The sequence below is a fragment of the Hemicordylus capensis genome, chromosome 1 (genome assembly GCF_027244095.1).
Source record: "Hemicordylus capensis ecotype Gifberg chromosome 1, rHemCap1.1.pri, whole genome shotgun sequence".
Taxonomy (NCBI): domain Eukaryota; kingdom Metazoa; phylum Chordata; class Lepidosauria; order Squamata; family Cordylidae; genus Hemicordylus; species Hemicordylus capensis.
Genome location: NC_069657.1, coordinates 420,493,140 through 420,511,527, shown reverse-complemented (window position 1 = coordinate 420,511,527; position 18,388 = coordinate 420,493,140). Strand labels below are relative to the sequence as shown.

Genomic DNA, 18,388 nt, shown 5'->3' with positions numbered 1-18,388 from the left:
GATGAACACTAGAAAACCACCCCTGCCTCCCCACACAGCTGCACACTTCTCTTGTGATTTTCAGCCTACCAAAGGGAAGAAGACTTGTGAGATCATCATGCCTCTGTGTGTCTGTGCATCCTATGCCCCCCTCCCATGACTTTTGTGTTTACAAGTGTATACAAATGAAATTCACAGGACTGGGCAAGGGATCCAAGGGGATCCCAATAGGGTTTGTGGTTTGTTTGTTTTTTGCCACTCCACTATCTTGCTTCAAGAGGAGGGCTATTAAGTGAAGGCAACACCCCTTTGTAATGCATGTGCTGACAGTTGGATAACAAACCAAATTCACAACACATGGGAGATAGGTTACTAGCTTTGCATCACTATTAAAAGAAGCAGAAAATAGGCTGCATTTATTCTCCTTAGATCTTAGAACATGTGAGTAGAATAGACATTGAGTGGAACCAATAGTCTTATCGCCCATTTAGGAATGCAGCTTTGGTTTGCCAATATTCCTAAGCCTCATTTTTAGCCATGGTTTCCTCATTTTATTAAAGATTAAAACTGATTCTCTCAAACATGAGATCTCCCAAGGTATTCATCATGGTAAACTGCTTTTAAAACAAAGGGGACCTTCAAAAACCGTTTCTGATATGACATCTGTTCAAAGCAACAGACTGTCAACACAAATTCCACAAAAGTAATACAACCCTTTGCATGAGTATAAGCAACCCTTGGGATTCTAGCCCAAGGTTGCAATTCTATCTGTGCACTATTTACTTGGAAGTATGTTGTCATGCTTAAGATTAGGCAAGGAACAACAGCAGCACAGATGTTTACTTCAGAACACCTTTGTATTCCACAGAATTAGACTACACTTGCTTTCACAAAATGGAGCATTGGTTCACTCACCGTAAATCTTGCTGCAGCATCCAAGGACGTCTCAGTGTGGGTTATGCTTCTCCACATGGCTAAAAGGCAGGACTATGCAAATTAAGTTGAAGCCTTTAAGAGCCAGGGGAGCATGGTCCCACCCAGTTCCTTTTAGGCCAAGAGGCGAGGAGTACCTCTAAGAGAAACATTGATCAGTATAGCACAAGTGGAACCGCAAACCATGACAAAAAACAAACCCCAGAGTGTCAGGAACAACTAGAACAACAGTCTAAAAAAATAACTCCCAAAGGTGCCCTAGATAAAAGGAGATGAGGATGCTGGAGGGAGGGTTGAGACATCCTTGGGTTGAGACATCCTTGGGTTGAGACACCCTCCATTCTCTGCTGCTGCAATCCAAGGACGTCTCAGTTTGGGGACATACCACAGCCCTCAGCCCCAACTAGGGAAGAAGCACTCCAACCTACTCTGGAGGAAGCACCAGCTGGAGAACCCACCTCCCAAAGGCTGCCTGGGTGGAGGTGAATGAGTCCAATTTATATTGTCTGGTGAATGCAGAAGGCACACGCCAGGTAGTTGCCCTACAAATATCCTGGTCAGGAGCATTAGCAGAAAAAACAGCTAAGGTAGCTGTGGCCCTGGTAGAATCAGCAGACACTTTAGTGGGAGTCCTAAGGTACTGGGATTCATAAGCCCTTAACCACCGAGCTATGGTGGCAGGGGAAATGGCCTGACCCATTGTTCGAGGTAAAGAGGAAAAAGAACGTGATTCCATGGTACAAATATGTTCTGTATGTTTTATGTACGTCTTTAGACATCTACAGACAGCCAACCTGTACCAGGCCTACTCCGTCAGGTGTACCGGCTTTTGAGAAAGCGAGGGCAAAACCACATCTTGTGACATGTGAAAAGGTGAGGCCACCTTTGGACAAAAAAAGGCTGGAATTAGCCCAACAGAGACCTCGGGCGGGGGGGGGGGAAGCATAAGTTCTTATGCACCAACAGGGCACATAGCTCTGACACTCTGCAGGCTGAAGTGACCGCTATGAGGAAGGTAAGCTCTAAAGATAGGAGGCGTAGTGGAATGGACTTCACTGGTTCAAAAGGGGAACCCTGGAGAGCCTGAAGGACAGTCTGCCACTGCCAGATAGGGAGATGGTGCCCACTGGGGAGAGAGCAGAATTGTCCCTCTGAGGAAACACTTTAAATGAGGATGCTATTGAAGAGAACATTTGGAAACCTCGGAGATGAGTTCCACCAGGAAGGCAGCCTTGCATTTTAACATGTTTGCAGAGGGACCCCAGGCAGTCCTGGATGAATTGGAGGAGGTGCCTCATGGTAGCCGATCCCTTGGGGATTGCATGCTTGGTAGACCATTTTAGGAAGGTCCTCCAGGTATGTTGGTAAATCCTACTTGTTGAAGGACATCTGGAGGCTAACATTGTGCTGAGCACCTTGGATGAATAGCCGTGCTCGGATGAATAGCTGAGACTAACAGAGGCGCCGTTAGTCTCCAGGCAGCTAGCTTTGACCAGCCTGGATCTGGACGACACACTGAGCCCTGCTGAAAAAGGGCTCTATGACCAGTAGCATCAAGTGTTCTGCTGTGGCCAGGTTGGTGAGTTCTGACAAACCAGGGTCTTTTTGGCCAGAACAGAGCCACAAGATGACTTGCATCTTGAGATTTACTCTGTGAAGGACCTGGGCAAGGACGGGGTCATTTGGAAGGTGTACAGGAGACCCTCCACGCAGTGAGATGAGTGTGCATCCACCGCCTCTGCCTGAGGGCAGGGGAACCTGGATTAAGAATGCTATAGCTTCACATTGGCTGGAGTCACAAAAAGGTCCACAGACAGATGGCCAAAGTGCATTGTGATAAGGTGGAAGGTCTTCGGGTTCATCTCCCATTCTCCTGGGAGACATTCCTTCTGACTGAGCCAGTCTGCCACCATGTTCAAGCCTTCCCTGTACATGGTGGGCTGTCATGGATGTCACATGCTGCTAGGCCCCCAGGACTTCTTCTGCCTGCAGGAATCCCGAACTGGTCCCCACTGGCGATTCATGTGTGCCTTTGCTATGGTGTTGTCTGTATGGATCAACACATGTTGATGGACTGGAACGCCCAGAGTGCCATCATGATCACTCAGAGCTCCAGCCAGTTGATACAGTGCTGCTTTTTGTCTTTTGACCACTTTCCTTGAACAAACTCGCGGAGGCAGTGGGTGCCCCACCCATACCTCCTGGCATCTGTGGTGATGATAATCCAGGGCGGATCCAGGAACTCCTTTCCCACCAAGAGGTATGGAATAATCGTCCCCCAGTGCAGGGACCAAAGCACCAGAGGCGTCAGGGTGACCCATCTGCTGGATTTTACTGAAATCTCCAGATGGAATGGTAGAAGAAACCACTGCAGGGGCCTCGGATGAAAGTGTGCCCATGGCAGCACCTACATTGCTGTCACCATCAGCCCCAGGATTCTGGAAAGGGAGAGCAGCGGAAGGGATTTCCGTACTAGGGCTTGTCTCACTTCGTTGTCCAGAGTGAGCCTGCGCTCTGAGGGTAGGAATAGTTTGTCCCATTGCATGTCTATCAGAATGCCCAGATGGAGCTGTTGCTGAGATGGGGTGAGCTGGCTTTTCTGTTGATCAAGAAGCTGTGGTCCTGGAACACCTGAAGGGTGCTTTGTAGGTCCCTGTCTGAAGTGAAGGAGATTTTAGTAACAGTTCATGCAGATAAGCAAATAGCCCTACCTACACCCAGGAGGCAGAGATGTGCTAGCACTGGCAACCAGATCATTGTAAACATGCAAGGTGCTGAGGAGGCCGAGAGGGAGCGCCCTGTATTGGCAATAAGCACCTGCATAAAGGAAGCGCAGTAGGTGGCGACTGTCCCGATGTATTGGGATGGCCAGTAAGCTTCTTTAGGTCCATTGCAGTTAGACAGTTGAGATGTTGGAGAGCCACCGCAATTGACTTTAGGGACTCCAGGCAGAATTTCCACCTTTTGTACATAGCAGTTGAGAATTTTAAATCCAACACCGCCCGTATGGAGCCATCTTTTTCTGGGACCATGAAAATGATGGAGTAGATGCCTGTACCCCATTGAACTGTTGGGACACTATTGACAAGAGATGCTGAATTGCCCTTGTGAGACCCTCATGTTTTAAGGGAGGTTGGAGTGGGCCCCTGCGTGTGCCCCACTTTACATGTCGAGGTGGGCATAGCTTTCTTTTTATCTTTTGACTCTGTGAGGACTTCTTTTGCCTCATTCCCAATTTTTTCCCATTGAAGGGTACTGCTGTGAGGCTACTTTTGAAGGTAGCGTCAACCTGCCAATATTTCAAGCATGAATTACAGCTGCCTACTACTGAAGCCATTGCTGCCTGTGATGCAAGGCAAATAGAGTCAAGAGTGGAAGCCGAGATAAACGCCTACACCTCATGTAATTTTATGAACGTTTGTCCCATGCAAGCGATACCAGAGTTTGGTTCTTTTATTAAGCCATTTAGCCAGGGAGAGGAGAGCTGGTCTTGTGGTAGTAAGCATAATTTGTCCTCTTAGCCTTGGTTGCATATGAATGGGAGAGTAGAAGTGTTATCACTTTAAGATATTCCCCTCAGGGGATGGAACTGCTCTAGGAAGAGCAGGGGGTTTCAAGTTCCCTCCCTGGCTTCTCCAAGTTAGGGCTGAGACATGTTCCTGCAGGCAACCTTGGAGAAGCCACTGCTAGTCTGTGAAGACAATACTGAGCTAGATAGACCAATAGTCTGACTCAGTATAGGGCAGCTTCCTATGTTCCTATGTTTAGATGAGGGGTGCCCTGGCTACCATAAAGGCTGCTGCAGCAGCTCTCATTGCTAAGGCAGCCAAATCATGAGTGCACCTCATGGCCCATTCAGGCGTTTATCAGTGGGAGCTTTTATAGAGGGTTCCCCATCTGAGAGGACCGATCTCAAATCATCACCACCATAGGAATGGATGCATACTGTCAGTCAGGCATAAGTCCATTCTGAATGTACATAGCTCATTCCTACTACTTATTCACAACACCATCTTCAGGCCATCAAACAATCAAGAGGAGCAAATAGCAGTGCTGAGCACCACTTTATATTTAGAAAACATAACAGTTAAACCATGAGTGGCTTCTTATACTGATGGCACACAGTAAAGATAATGAATTCCAGGTTTGCCTTTCTGCTGAACATTGTCACAATCAGATAGAGAACTTAGGTATCTCCCCTGCTCTGAGGGCTACCATTTTCCAGCACAGGAAATGTAGTTCCTTTGGATGCAAGAACTTAATGCACACACATGCACACCTGCAATCACTACTGATTCGCCAGCAGTCTAATTAGGTGCACCATCTTCAGGCCATGAGAGAACTCGGAGAAATAAATAGCAGTGCTGCGCAAAGCTTTATATTTATAAAACATAATAGTTTAACCAAGTCGGACTTCTTATATTGATGCCGTTCAGTGAACAGTTCTTTTCTCACTTGATTTCTAATGCTATTTAAGGTAAAAAGACAATGAGAAATAGATTATGAAGTGAGCATTTTACAACAGCAAACTACCTGTAAATTGTTTAAGCTTTCTTCCACTTAAATTCTAATTTTTATTCAGAATTTGAATCTGGTAACTAACCAAAGGGGCTTGTTTAAACCCAGCTCTCTTTTTAAACTGGTAATTGTGCAATTCTTCCACTATACAAAGTATCATAATTGTAAAGACCTCTACCATGACAGCAAATCCAAACTCTATAGCAGCTAACAGGGAAGATACAAATCCCATGCTAGGTGCAACATTACAAAGACAAAGCAACCCATTGGTGCTTGCTCCTAAAAAGGTGGCTTAAAAGAGAACAAGTATTGCATGCTTTGTTCTACCAGAACAGAATCAACTCTTGAACATTATATTCAGTATTATGCAGAGGGAGGATATCAGATACATAAGGGAGACCTAAGGATTGCTGGTGCTTTCTTGTTTTAGTTTCATTTTGCTAGTCTGCCCTATAAATGTTTAATATTGACTGCTCTGTTCATGTATTAGGAGAAAGCCAAGTGTGTAAGAATGCAAACTGCTTAAGAAACCCATATGCATACTCAAATCATTTTTAACATACAGCTTAAATACTAAAAACATATTTTAGCATTTTTTCTAAAAACAATTCTACACATCTTTCCATCATAAACATCAGAAGAAACACAAGCCTATAAAAACCATCAAAATTAAGTACACAGTCCAAGAAAAGTATACAGCTTCAACGCATCCCAAGGAGTTGCCGGCTTTTCAGCTGATAATGTTTCTCCAGTTCACAGAGAGCTTGGGCCCGTAGGTTAGCTGCATAAAGCCTTTTCTTCAGATTAGAGCCTTTGTCTTTTGAGAGGGGAGAATGCTCCAGGCTGTTGCTACACTGAATGTTTTCTTTACTTTCATCACCAAACTGAACCTTCTTCTTCCTTGTTTTTGTAGGGAAGACTGGCGACATTTCATCATCTTAAAAATAGAGAGAAAACACACACACTTTTTGAAATACTGAAGAAAAGTAGTGAACATTAGTTTATTCTTTTCTTTGGAATTTCCAGTAAAGACTAGAAGCTTTCATCTCCTCCAAGGAAAACCCAGCTGATTATTAGGAGTCCCACTCACAAACATGGCATATGTTGAATATCAAATCTAAATACAGATTGCCCCAGATCAGCAAGTTTTAGCAACTCCTACAGAGGGTTAACAATACCTATTTACTTTTAAGTTCGTAAACCTCTTTGGGAGACTTTGCACAGGAATTTTTGAACCATATTTAGAATATTGCCTTACTCTTTCTCTTATAGGAAACATCCTTGCCTCTGCTATTATAACTTTTGAGCATTATTATGAGCTTTATGGAAACTGAGCATTTTGGACTATGCAATACATTCATGGAAATAGTAGTAGAGTGAGGCTGTTTGGTTTTGGCCTCTTTATGATGAAGGATTTTTAATGGGAAATGCATTGGGCCTATTAAAAAATACCATGAGGCTTCTGAGAGTCTCACTTTTTCATCTCCTTGAAGCTTGTAAGATGTTCAAGAACCTAATGAAACTTGCAAGTAACTTGCTTCTAATAATGAAAGGAGGGTTTGGTGTTTTTAAAAAATTGGTGTGTCCTAAAAAGAAATTAAGGTTTGATTTCAACATCACACTCTGAACAAGAAATCATGTCTCTCAAACAAGAGATGTTTATTCACTTTGTAGCACAGATGCATGTATCAGGCTGATTTCACAAGATGACAGACAAAGCTAGGTACTCCTGTAAGGATTATTCAGGAAGGTCACACCTTACTTTGCACATTCTGAAGGAATTAAGAGTGTGAGCCCCTTCACTTGACCATGAATTCCATGGTTTTTTGGCAAAGAACATGAAGTTTTTTTCACTACAGTGACATATGCATGTCACTGTGCTTTTCCCAGCCCTTTTAAGAAAAGTTAAGCCCATCTGTGCAGAGCTTTCCTTAAGAGATTTGTGGGGAAAGCAATGGGAAGGACTAGAGATCCTAGTGCTGGATGATGAAGTGGGTCAGGACCCTGGCAGAAATTGCTATGCAGAGCATATGAGTTTGCAGATTTGTGCCACCACCCACTCACCCCAGAGCAGCCCTGTTAGGTTTAATGGAACTATTTTAAACAAATAATGAGCTGCAGCCTTGATCCTGGGCCCTGTGCATTCTGAAATCAAACCAGGCCTGCCTATTTAAATACTCCAGAGTGGTATAATTACAGCACGAGTACTTCTTGGATAGAATGGCAGCAAGTTTGAAGGATTTTACCATAACAATGTGGACAGGGAAACAGCGACTGTAAAATGGAATTAAGAGCATGATGGGGCTCCCACACTTAAATTCCTTCATAGTGTACTGAGTAAAGTTTGTCCTCCCTGAGCAGACCCTTTCAGGAAAGAGGATGAACACTTCCCAAAGGCTCCTAGAGCCAGAGCTTGTTGTGCCTCCTGCAGGTGCTCCAACAGAGCCAAGGGAGTCAATGCCTGCTAGTGAGACTCTTGCCCCCAAAGCAAGACATCATGTGAGGGCAGAGCTCCAGAGACCAAGTTCTGTCCTGGTTGCATTTAATTTTTTCTGATAGGTCTACTCAGGAGGATGTTGGCTTTAGAGCTGGTCTCTTCTAGAGCAGGACTGGTCTGGAGATCCAGGAAAGGCAGAGCTCCTGCTGGCTATGAACACCTTCAAGTTGATAACCTTTTGTTGGCTCACCAGCCCTTTTGTGAGTTTGTGTGTCCAACTGCCTTGCCAGATTCAGGTAGACAGAATATTCATCACCTAGTGCCAGGGTACCTATGTTTCAAGCAGCTTCTCTAATGTAGGTCTTGATAGCACAAGACAAGCTTTTAGAACAAGTAGGCAACAACACTCATCTGAAGAAGGCAACAGAAGCTTTTCAGAAAGTCTTATTGCTTATCAGGTGGATCCACATGAGCAGCTATGGTAATCAGAAAGTTACATTTTAAGAGACAGACCAGTTTTCCAACATATGACTATATTTTCATAATAAAGGAGAAAACACAGCTATTCCATATATCAGAAAACACTGCTGTCCAATAAAAGGATATACTTTTTTAAACAGCCAAATTGCTCAAGTAGATTTGCCCAGTAAAGCAAAGGCTTAAACCACACTGAAAGCTGCATCTTCAGTGTATTAACAGAAGTTTCATTTTAGAGCAAGGACTAAAATTCACTCCCTGAAGGTGCTTTGGAGGTAGCATCATACCCATTTTATTGTTTAATATTGTGGCAAATGAAGAGCACCAGACAGTTAAGCAGAAAGCAAGTGATGAGACTACTACAGAAAAAGAAGTACTTCTAGGGAATAGTGCCAGGCAGTTGAGTTTCTTTATTAAGCTAATGTCCCACTCACAGAATGTATGTATTGGAGGTGGCTTTGGCAGGCATCAGCTAGATTTGCTTGCCAAAGGCAGCTTTGAACAGCAGTCCCGTCATATTGCATGGTGAACTGATTTTGAAAACCAAGGGGGGGTGGAATTCCAAAGGGAAATAAAAAAAATCAATAAAGCCTAGTTGTGTTAGAGTTATATGCATCTAGGGTGGGGCAGGCAGGGGACGTGCCCCAGGCGCCACTTGAAGGGGGGTGCCATTTCTTAAAATTAATTTTTTTTTAAAAAAAGGCTGCTGAAAACAAAATGGCCACCGCGCATGCTCAAATGGCCTCTTTGAGGCCCTAGGCCATACCAGGCTTCACAGAGGCCATTTGAGCATGTGTGGTGGCCATTTTGTTTTCAGCTGCCATTAAAAAAAATTTTTTTTTTTTAAATGGCCACCGCAGATGCTTAAATGGTCCCTGTGAGGCCCTAGAGGCCAGGAGGGGGAACCTTTGCAGACCCCCCCCCAGCCTTTAGAAGCCTTCCCAAAGGGGCTACAGGTAATTTTTTAATATATATATATATAATATAAGTCACTGTACACATATTCAGATATGTGACTTGTATGTGACCTTCAGACTTGTATGTTTCCGCTGATATTATGGTAAAGTTATCTGAAAGATGGGTGCCAGATGTCTGGACAGGGGGCGCAATTTCAATGCTTGCCCTAGGCGCTATTTTCCTTAGATACGCCTCTGGTTATATGACAGCATACTAGGCTACCATTAGATTGCTTTTTTGCTTCATCTTTCCAAGCTAGTTTGGATAGATACCCAGTTGATCTTCATGCAAATGAAACAGCAGCTCATTCCAGTGGTCTTCTACAAGGACGTCCTATAGACTACTAAGCCACCATGACAGAGCTCTGGGTTAGTCTATCCAAGCCTTATTTGCATAACTAGATAAGTGATAAAAAATATATTTTTATTAAGGACTAACTTTAGAGTTCAAGAAAGTCACAGTCTGCTACAAAATATAGACATGTAAAAAGTTAAGGCACAAAGCATACACACAGCTCTGATGCTAGGAAAACATAGTTAAACAGGCCATATTCACACAAATCCTATTCCTTCATCACCACAGCTCGACTTGGAGTAGATATCTGGTATCTGAATCAAGATTACTATCCAAGGCAGAGAAGCCAAGATGGATAATTAAATTCCTTGTTTGAAAGAGTATCAAAAATGTAGGTTTGATCAGTGCCAAAGGAATTGTGAATATCTTATATACCATGTAGTACTCCAAAATCCTTCTCTACTCATTTAACAGAATTTGTTATATGGACAGAGGTCTTACCATGCTGAGATGCCCAGCATTTACTAATGATCAAAATTTGGTACACAGTACCACAATGGTGATTGTATTTAGCAGCTCTTCCCCTTTTATGCAACTATATTAAGCCCATCCCTTGGTTGCATCTGTTTTTGGTATCCCAGTCTAACCAGAGATTTCAACTCATCCACCACAGAGGTAGAGTTACGAGAAAAATCACAAGTGAGAAATAGCTGGAATGTCCTGCATTCCTGGTTTAGTAGTCCAGTAGTAGTAGTCTCCCATATCTTCTCCTACCTGGGCTAGATGTCGGTAACAATAGTCTTTGGTGCCCGAACAAGCTGTAATTCTTCATCAAGTTCTCAGCCCTGTTTAGAAGAGAGTTGGTTAACAAGAGCAGTGCTAATCAAAGCAAGCACTTCAAAATTTGTTAACACACCAACCTAGCAAGTTTGTCTTCTGCCAGTCTCTCCCGAACACATAGCTCCCGCTCTCTCTCTGGAACAAAGAGACTGGAAATGTTATCAGACTACAGATAGCCCCCAACAAGATTTTCTTCAGAAGTATATACTATGACAGCTTTTCATTCTGGAAAGTAGCCATGAGAAGAGCACATTGCTGTACTTTGTCAAGTCCTTATGAGCTTATGGGCAATGCATCAGATTTGACACAACCCTGTTGTAATATAGGATATACAAATGGATCCTTACTCACAAAGGTGCATGCATACATAAATGCACACAGTATTAGTAGTGTTTCCATGTTTAAACACAACTGAAGCTGAAGGGGATTAACTATTGTGGTATAGTTACTCCAAAATTCCAGGGTAGAGGTTGTTCTCTACTGCTCTTTTGTTCACTCTTCATTTGCACTGTTGCAGTAAGCAGATCCTAGGAGATGTACTACCTTTGCTGGAGCAGTGGAGGCTCATGTCACTAATGGGATGTACTAAGTTCTCTGCAGATATGATCCATATAATCTGACCCACAGATCCTAGTACTAAGAAGTTAGTTTTCTTACGTTCTAGTCTATGTTCTCTCTCTCTTATGGCTCTCTCCTTTTCTTGAAGCTGCTGCTCTTTCAATTTCAATTCATTCATTGGACTTCCTGAAAGTTTCTCGGGTTTATCTTGCTCTCCTGATCGTCGCCCTCTTCTCTCCATGTTTTTCCCTTGCTCCTCAGACACCAAGTCTGCTATCAAGGGGTTTTGAAGAATTTCTTCAACTGAAGGCCGGCAGTAATCCTTGAAACCAGAGAACATAGTACATTTGAAGAATCATAATACACACATGGACACATGATCTGGTAAACAAAGTGTATGGATACTGTTTGTGCAGCATCAGGGGCTGCTCTGGAGGCCCAACTTTCTAGAGCAGCATTTTGGGAATGAAGAGCTATGTAGCACCACAACAGGGGTGGAAGCTATCTAGATCCCATCCTTTGTACTTCCAAGACATCCTTACCTTTAGGTTTAACATCTTTGTCAGAAGTTCATTCAGCTGATCCGAATAACGGTATGGGATTCTTCTGAACTTTCCTTCTCTTATCTTTTCAGCTAGCTCTTTTTGGTTAAAAGCTGTAAATGGAGGCCTAGAGAATGAAAATGCTCTTCAGTGTCACCCCAGCATCTGCTCAGGATTAGGCAAGGAGTTAGGGATTTTATGGCAGAGCAGCATTTAGGCTATATTAGTCATGCATTGCAATTTAAGTAGTCACCTTCAGGTCATTTTAAGACTATCATCTGCCAGATTCTATTCGTTCAAGGTTTTAAGGACACTATTGTAGGGATGTGCACGCCTTTATGGGCCTCCGAATAGGTTTGAATGGTGGCTGGTTTGATTGCAGGGTGGGTGGGTGCGCTGCTTGAGATGGCAGACATGTCGGATACTTCCGGTTGTATCCAGTAAATGGGGGCAACAGAGCGGCAGGGAGGTATGCTGCCGCCCCAATGGACTTTAGAAAAGAGGAATGCCAGTGAGGGAAGAGCGAAGGGAGGGGTAAATGCACACTCCTCCACTCTTAAAGCAGCACCCGCGCCATCGAACCACCCCCGCCTGGATCTGTGCACATCCCTACACTATTGTCTTATAGTAAGTCTCAAGTGGGACATACAATTTCTTATTTCTAGAACTTTATGGTACCCAATTTTATTCCAATTGCTTGAGGGCACTACTATACTCAGATATAGCAGTATTATTTCCAAGTATCTGCCTAGAGACATTTGGTGGAACTGTACTTACGACAAGGCACACAACTCATATAGCAGGCATCCTAGAGACCAGATATCAGATTTCTCATTGTAGGACATACGATTTATTTGTTCCTAAGAATAAACAAAAGGTTTGATGTAGAATTTTTTTACTAAGAAATGCAAAATGTGCTCATTAGAGGAAATCTTGACATGGAAGATTGGTTAATATGTGGTCTGGAGTAGTATTCCAAGCAATTCTTAATCTTCTAGCTTTAACCATTCAGAAAATTTAGTAATTTATAACAGAAATCTAGTTATCAATCATCTGGCTTGTTATGCACTATACCACTAGTATACAATATATTTGACCTTGGCTGGACACAGTCTTTAGCATTTGCGCAAAGAGAGTTAATCATGACTATGCACCAGTGAAGTCAAGGAGAACAGCCAGAATCCCAGTGAAATTAATGGGACAACTTAGTTGTGTCTAACTTTCATTGGATACAATCCTAATACTGGAAAAGGAAAGACACCTTATTTTAATTACAGTAGCTACTCTTTCAGTAAGTACTTTTTATAAGACAAGATATAAGATTTGCTTCTCAAAGATGGCAGAAAGTACTGTAACAAAGTTTTCAACCATGCCTCTGAATACCAGTTGCAGGGGGAGCAACAGGAGGTGAGAGAGAAAGCACACCCAATCTCTTGTCTTGGGCTTCCTAGAGGCATCTGGTGGGCAGCTGTGGGAAACAGGATGCTAAACTATATAGGCTTGGGCTTGATCTTATGTTTGTTATATTTTTGGGCAAAAATAAAAACCCATTTTTAAGATGCATTGTTCCATAAAATCAGTAACTGTTTTGGATTCACAGAACTACAAATAGTGCACCACTCATGGAATAGGGCTCTCAGACACTCAGACCGAACCTGCCTCCCCGCATTCAGGGGAGGTGAGAGCTTTTTTTTTTTTTTTAAACTTACCCTGCAGGGTGTGTGTGTCTCCGAGGTGGAGGGGGGGGTGTCTGCAGAGGTCCCCCCTACCCCCACCGGATTCCCATTTGTCCAAAACTGGCTCGGTTCAGGCCTCCCCCCACCCCGGTGCAGTGGCCAGTTTGGAGGCTGCCACACCAGGGTGGGGGGGGGGAGACCAATACAGTCCAAAGAATGGCCTGTTTTTGGATGAATGGGAGGCTGGCGGGGGCTCACAACCCACCCCCCTGGAATGGGGAGTTCATGGAGGTACTGGACTGAACTAGCCTGGTCCGGACTTGAACCGAACCAGCCGGTTCTGTGCACACTCCTAATTCCAATTGCATAAGAAGTAAAGATACAATCCAATGCCAATTGAATTGGGCCATTTCAAAGTTGTTAACTTTCCCAACTATCTAGGAAGTATACATAGTAGAGAGTTCTCTGACCAAAATTAGTGTCCGAGTGATCTACAGTGTCTTCTTTTGACATTTAAATGTTAGACATATGCACTTGTGAAATTTATATAGCATATAATAATAACAGATTGTATTTTTTAGTTTTGTTTACCTAATGTAATTTTCTTCAGAAGACCTCTTGACACTGATGTGGATTATTTTCATATCTGATAATCATTAAGGGAAAACCCAAGGATGGTCAAGGGGCACTACAACAAGCTTAAACTTGGTACACTTACTGGAGACATGTAATATGGTGTACCAACAAATGTTTTTGCAAAACTGGTGTCATGGTGCAGTATCCTGGCCAGTCCAAAGTCTCCAAGCTTCACATTCTTCTTGCCATCTAGGAAAATATTTGCTGGCTTTAGGTCCCGATGAAGCACTGTGTGGCCACCATCACTCCGCCTGTGACACTCCTTCAAGGCCAAGGTCAACTGAGTGAGAACTCGTAAGATAAAGTTTTGCTCCAAATAATGTCTTTGAAAGAGAAAGAGGCTGGTTATTTTAAGCACTTTAGGCCACAAGTTTTATCTCTCTCAATTAGAGCTTCCAAAATCTCCTCACTCAAGTGGGATTAAACCAAGTGTGGGGCTATAAAGGTTACAGGCTAAGGTTTTGAATGGCTAGAGTCGTCAGGTGCAGGGAACAGGTCTATTATCCACCACACTGGTGCATCCTGTTTTATAGCCACTTCGGCCATACATACAAGGAAATCTTATGTATATTAACTAAAGGTTTATTCAACAACTCAATTTTCTCCTCCCCCTCCCCCAACTCTATACAGGACCCCTGTGGAACAAATGTCCAAATAATCTGAAAAAGATTACTGGATAGAACACAACACATCCCTTTAATTTATCCCAAATAAGTGAAGAGTGGTCATTCATCCCTCTAGGGCAAAACAAGTACTGCATGCATTATTACAGAGTGGGCAAGACTTGCTTTCTACCCCTTCTAGAGATCAGTTGGTTTGCCTGCCCCAATATATGATTTCATAGGGACAGATAACACAGGAACACACTGCATCAGCCTTATCTGGTGCCCTGCAGGACACAAGGTGTCTCTGCAAAGACCCTACCCATGACATTAGCTATGAGTACATTGGTAGTACACTGTAGCACTCATTCTATTTTCTTCAGAACCCTAATAGATGCCCCCAGAGTCTGGTAGTTGAGATCAAGGGGGAACACACAGAGAAGCATTCCAGCATAATACTAGATATTCTAGCTCTTGTTCAGCTAAGTGCAAAGTAGTCCAGCTTTTAGACTAAATAGTTTCAGATTCCAACATTCTAGTACTGAATCGCTGAAGTTCACTAAACACTGGTTTCAGCAATACTCCACCCCACATGTTTAAAGCAGGAGGTACCAAAAGCATGCCTGTCGGAATGTTTTTTGTAAGTGTTCTACACCTTCCTGGCACGTGTTATTGTATGGAAGGGGGCAGTTCATACAAGTTGGTCACCTGTATGGGTTATTATACTGCCAAGTAGTAAAGAGAATGTTATCACATCATGTGCAAGTGTGCAGTAAAAACGGACACCTGTATCATTCTTGCATCCTGTCAACAGAAGTTGGTGTAGCACTTCCCAAATTATTAGTGACTGGTGGGCTTAACATGCTGATGTTGAAGGGTAGTAAGTTAGCCACCAAGGACCTCAAAAAGATTTACTTTAGGAAACTTTCCAAAGCAATGTCAATATAATTGTTAATTTATATTTCTTGTAAACTGCCCAGATGCAAGAGTATGGAGTAGTATACAAATTCACAAAATGAGTAATCTTAGATAAGTTTTACATGCCTTTCTTTTGTGCATCTAGCAATCAGAGTAGCCAGGTCTCCTCCTTCACAGTATTCCATCACTATATAAAGAGTTGTGTTTGTTCTGTCAATTATCCGATCATAATACCGGACAATGTTTGGATGTTTTAGCTCACGAAGCAAGTTCACTTCAGAAACAAGCATTTGTTTCTCAGATTCCGTCATAGATCCATAGTCTAGTTCTTTCCAGACCAAGACCTGAAAAAAGTTGAAGACATCTATGGTCAGCACAGAAATTTTTTTGACACTAGATTATAAGCCAAGAATGATCAAGTTGTGCTTTAAGACCCACTTGTAAGAAACTGCTATCATCCTCCACTGCCAGACACGAAGGGGGATTCACGACCTCATTTTATTAATTCAGTGATTAGAATTATGCAGTATCTTGACCTCAGTTTATCACATGTTGTGTTTTTACTTTGATGAGCATGTGAACATACATAAGCTGGAGCTGCCATAGGAAGCAGAGCCTGGCCACAATTACCTTGCCACCAGATGTGCCAACATTTTATCATGCCACAAAGCTCCAAGTAGCAGTATCATACCTTCCACAGTACCCAACTTAATTAGTATTCTTGACACAGAGCACAGTAGACAGCCCTGGTAAGGTAGCAGATTCCAGCCATGTACCAGTCAGACCCATCTGTTAGATTTATTATTTATTATTTATTTATTTATTTACATTTATATCCCACTCTCCCTCCAAGGAGCCCAGAGTGGTGTACTCCATACTTGAATTTCTCTTTCACAACAACCCTGTGAAGTAGGTTAGGCTGAGAGAGAAGTGACTGGCCCAGAGTCACCCAGCTAGTATTATGGCTGAATGGGAATTTGAACTCGGGTTTCCCCAGTCCTAGTCCGGCACTCTAACCATAAGAAAATCCTTGCTGGATCTGGTCAAAAGCACATCTAGTCCAGCATCCTGCTTAGGTGGTGGTCAATCAGGCAAGGTAATAAGCAAGGTTCTGTGTGCCTCAGTCCACATCAAGCTAGATTATATCTGGACCAGGGAATCTTCACTCTAGCAGTAGAGCCCTCAAGATCAAGGAAACTCAGGTGTCCTGTCCAACCAAGGTACAGGAAACACTATTGTTGCTGGCAGAAAGATAATGTCAATGCAGAAGGGAGTTTAGAAGTAGTAGAGATCCAAGAAACAGAAGGCTTTTAGGTTTTTGAAAAAGTTGAGAGGAAACAGCTGCCAGCATTTCTTCGTCCCAGTAGCTCCTAGTGTAGCCTAAAATTTGTTTTGTCTCCAGCACTAAGTAACCTAATGAACTCTGTGTAACTCCTTCTGCACCATCTTCAGACCACTTCAAACTGTAGACTTTGAGGTTTCTCCATAATGCCCAGTTGTTTCCTCCCCACACTTTTGGTTTAACATCCAGCATGAAGTTCCAAATATTTATATTTTCAGGTCACTGCTTTGTGACCTATTAGTTAGTTCTGTTGAAATTTTTCACCCTTCTGTAGCTTTGACTTTCTTCTGATAGACCAGGCCTGCTCAACTTAGGCCCCCCAGCTGTTTTTGGACTACAACTCCCATAATTCTCAGCCACAGCAGCCAATAGCCAGAGATTATGGGAATTGTAGGCCAACATCTGCAGGAGGGCCGAAGTTGAGCAGGCCTGTGATAGACCAACACTGCTATCTGTGATTTTAGAACCTATTTGCTATCTCACCCCACCACAGAAGCCCATCTCATCTTACCAGCTAACCGGTGCAGGAGAAAGGTGGCCACACATCAGCAGCTAAGCAACAAGCAAAGGGAGCAGAGACACAGCAAGACTCCACCAGTTCAGGAAGTAGTTTGCATAACAGGAAGGTTTTAAGAAGAGCATAGGAGGAGGAGCAAACTACTGGATTAGAGCAAGGTTTATGCCACACAGCAGCCATCCAGAGGTCTCTAGGAAGCCCAACAACAGAACATGGAAGCAGCTGGTCCACTCCCACTGCTGCTTCCCAGCAAATGGTTTGCAGAGGTCTCTTGCCTCAGAAACGGGAGATGGCATGGTGCTCATTTCCTCCGCCTCATCCACAGATAACACAGCCTCACTTTGCCTTGTAAGCAACAGGAAACTAAAGCAAACGACCCAAGGCTCAGAACTTGTTTGGGACCCATGTGCTCCACAATGGCCCCCACAGACACGTGACAGGCAAACTCCTGAACGACACATTACTGCAGGGAGCAAAGGAGCACCCTGCACCCACCCAGAGCAACTACCAGCTTTCGCTCCACTGTGTCTAGCTTTCGGAACTGAAAGGAAGTTCCGGATCACAGCCGTTCCTCGAACCAAGTTCTGCTGAGTTACCCCCACCCACGAGGTCTCGCCTGCCCCTCTGCAGTCCCACGGGGGCGCCCTCACATCCCTTCTCACCTTGCCGTCTGCCCTCCGCCGCACCTTCTGACACCTGCCGTAGGAGCCAGCGCCGATAGTGAGGAGCACGTCGTAGTCTTCGGGTCGGGTCGGCGGCATTCTCACATAACGAGGGACACAAACGCAATGCACACACACCCCGCACCTGCGAACGTTTAAACCACGCCGCGTCCGCCGCTGATTGGCCGAATCTCGAGGCCCCGCCCGCGCCTACCCGTCAGCTTTCTGATTGGCTACAAATTCCACGCGCACGTAACGGCTGTTTGGGACGGCTGCTAGGCAACCGCGGCTGGCGGCGCTCGAGGGCGGCGCGAGAAACTCGCCTCCAGTGCCACGCCCCCTCACTCCTCTGCGTGCAGGTCAAGCGGCTGCTTCACAGAGGAGAGGAAAGAAGGGGTAAAAAAACCGTTTCAAAAGTAAAAGTGCTTTTACACAATCATCACTTCCGGTTTCTAGAATCCTTCACAAGAAGAAAGAGAAGTTTGTTCTCTGTGATTGTT

The 18,388-nt window shown here is 43.8% G+C and overlaps 1 protein-coding gene across 1 annotated transcript; it reads right to left on the bottom strand.

The window, feature by feature from the left end:
• Positions 1-4,943: 4,943 nt before the first annotated feature.
• Positions 4,944-18,065, bottom strand: NEK2 (NIMA related kinase 2). Its single transcript, XM_053310199.1, has 9 exons — positions 17,889-18,065; positions 15,494-15,711; positions 13,930-14,170; positions 12,313-12,395; positions 11,536-11,662; positions 11,093-11,315; positions 10,516-10,570; positions 10,370-10,440; positions 4,944-6,367 (listed from the first exon to the last, which is right to left on the bottom strand). Exons 1-9 carry the CDS (start codon positions 17,985-17,987, stop codon positions 6,132-6,134), a joined length of 1,353 nt encoding a protein of 450 aa, XP_053166174.1. The 5' UTR covers positions 17,988-18,065; the 3' UTR covers positions 4,944-6,131.
• Positions 18,066-18,388: the final 323 nt, after the last annotated feature.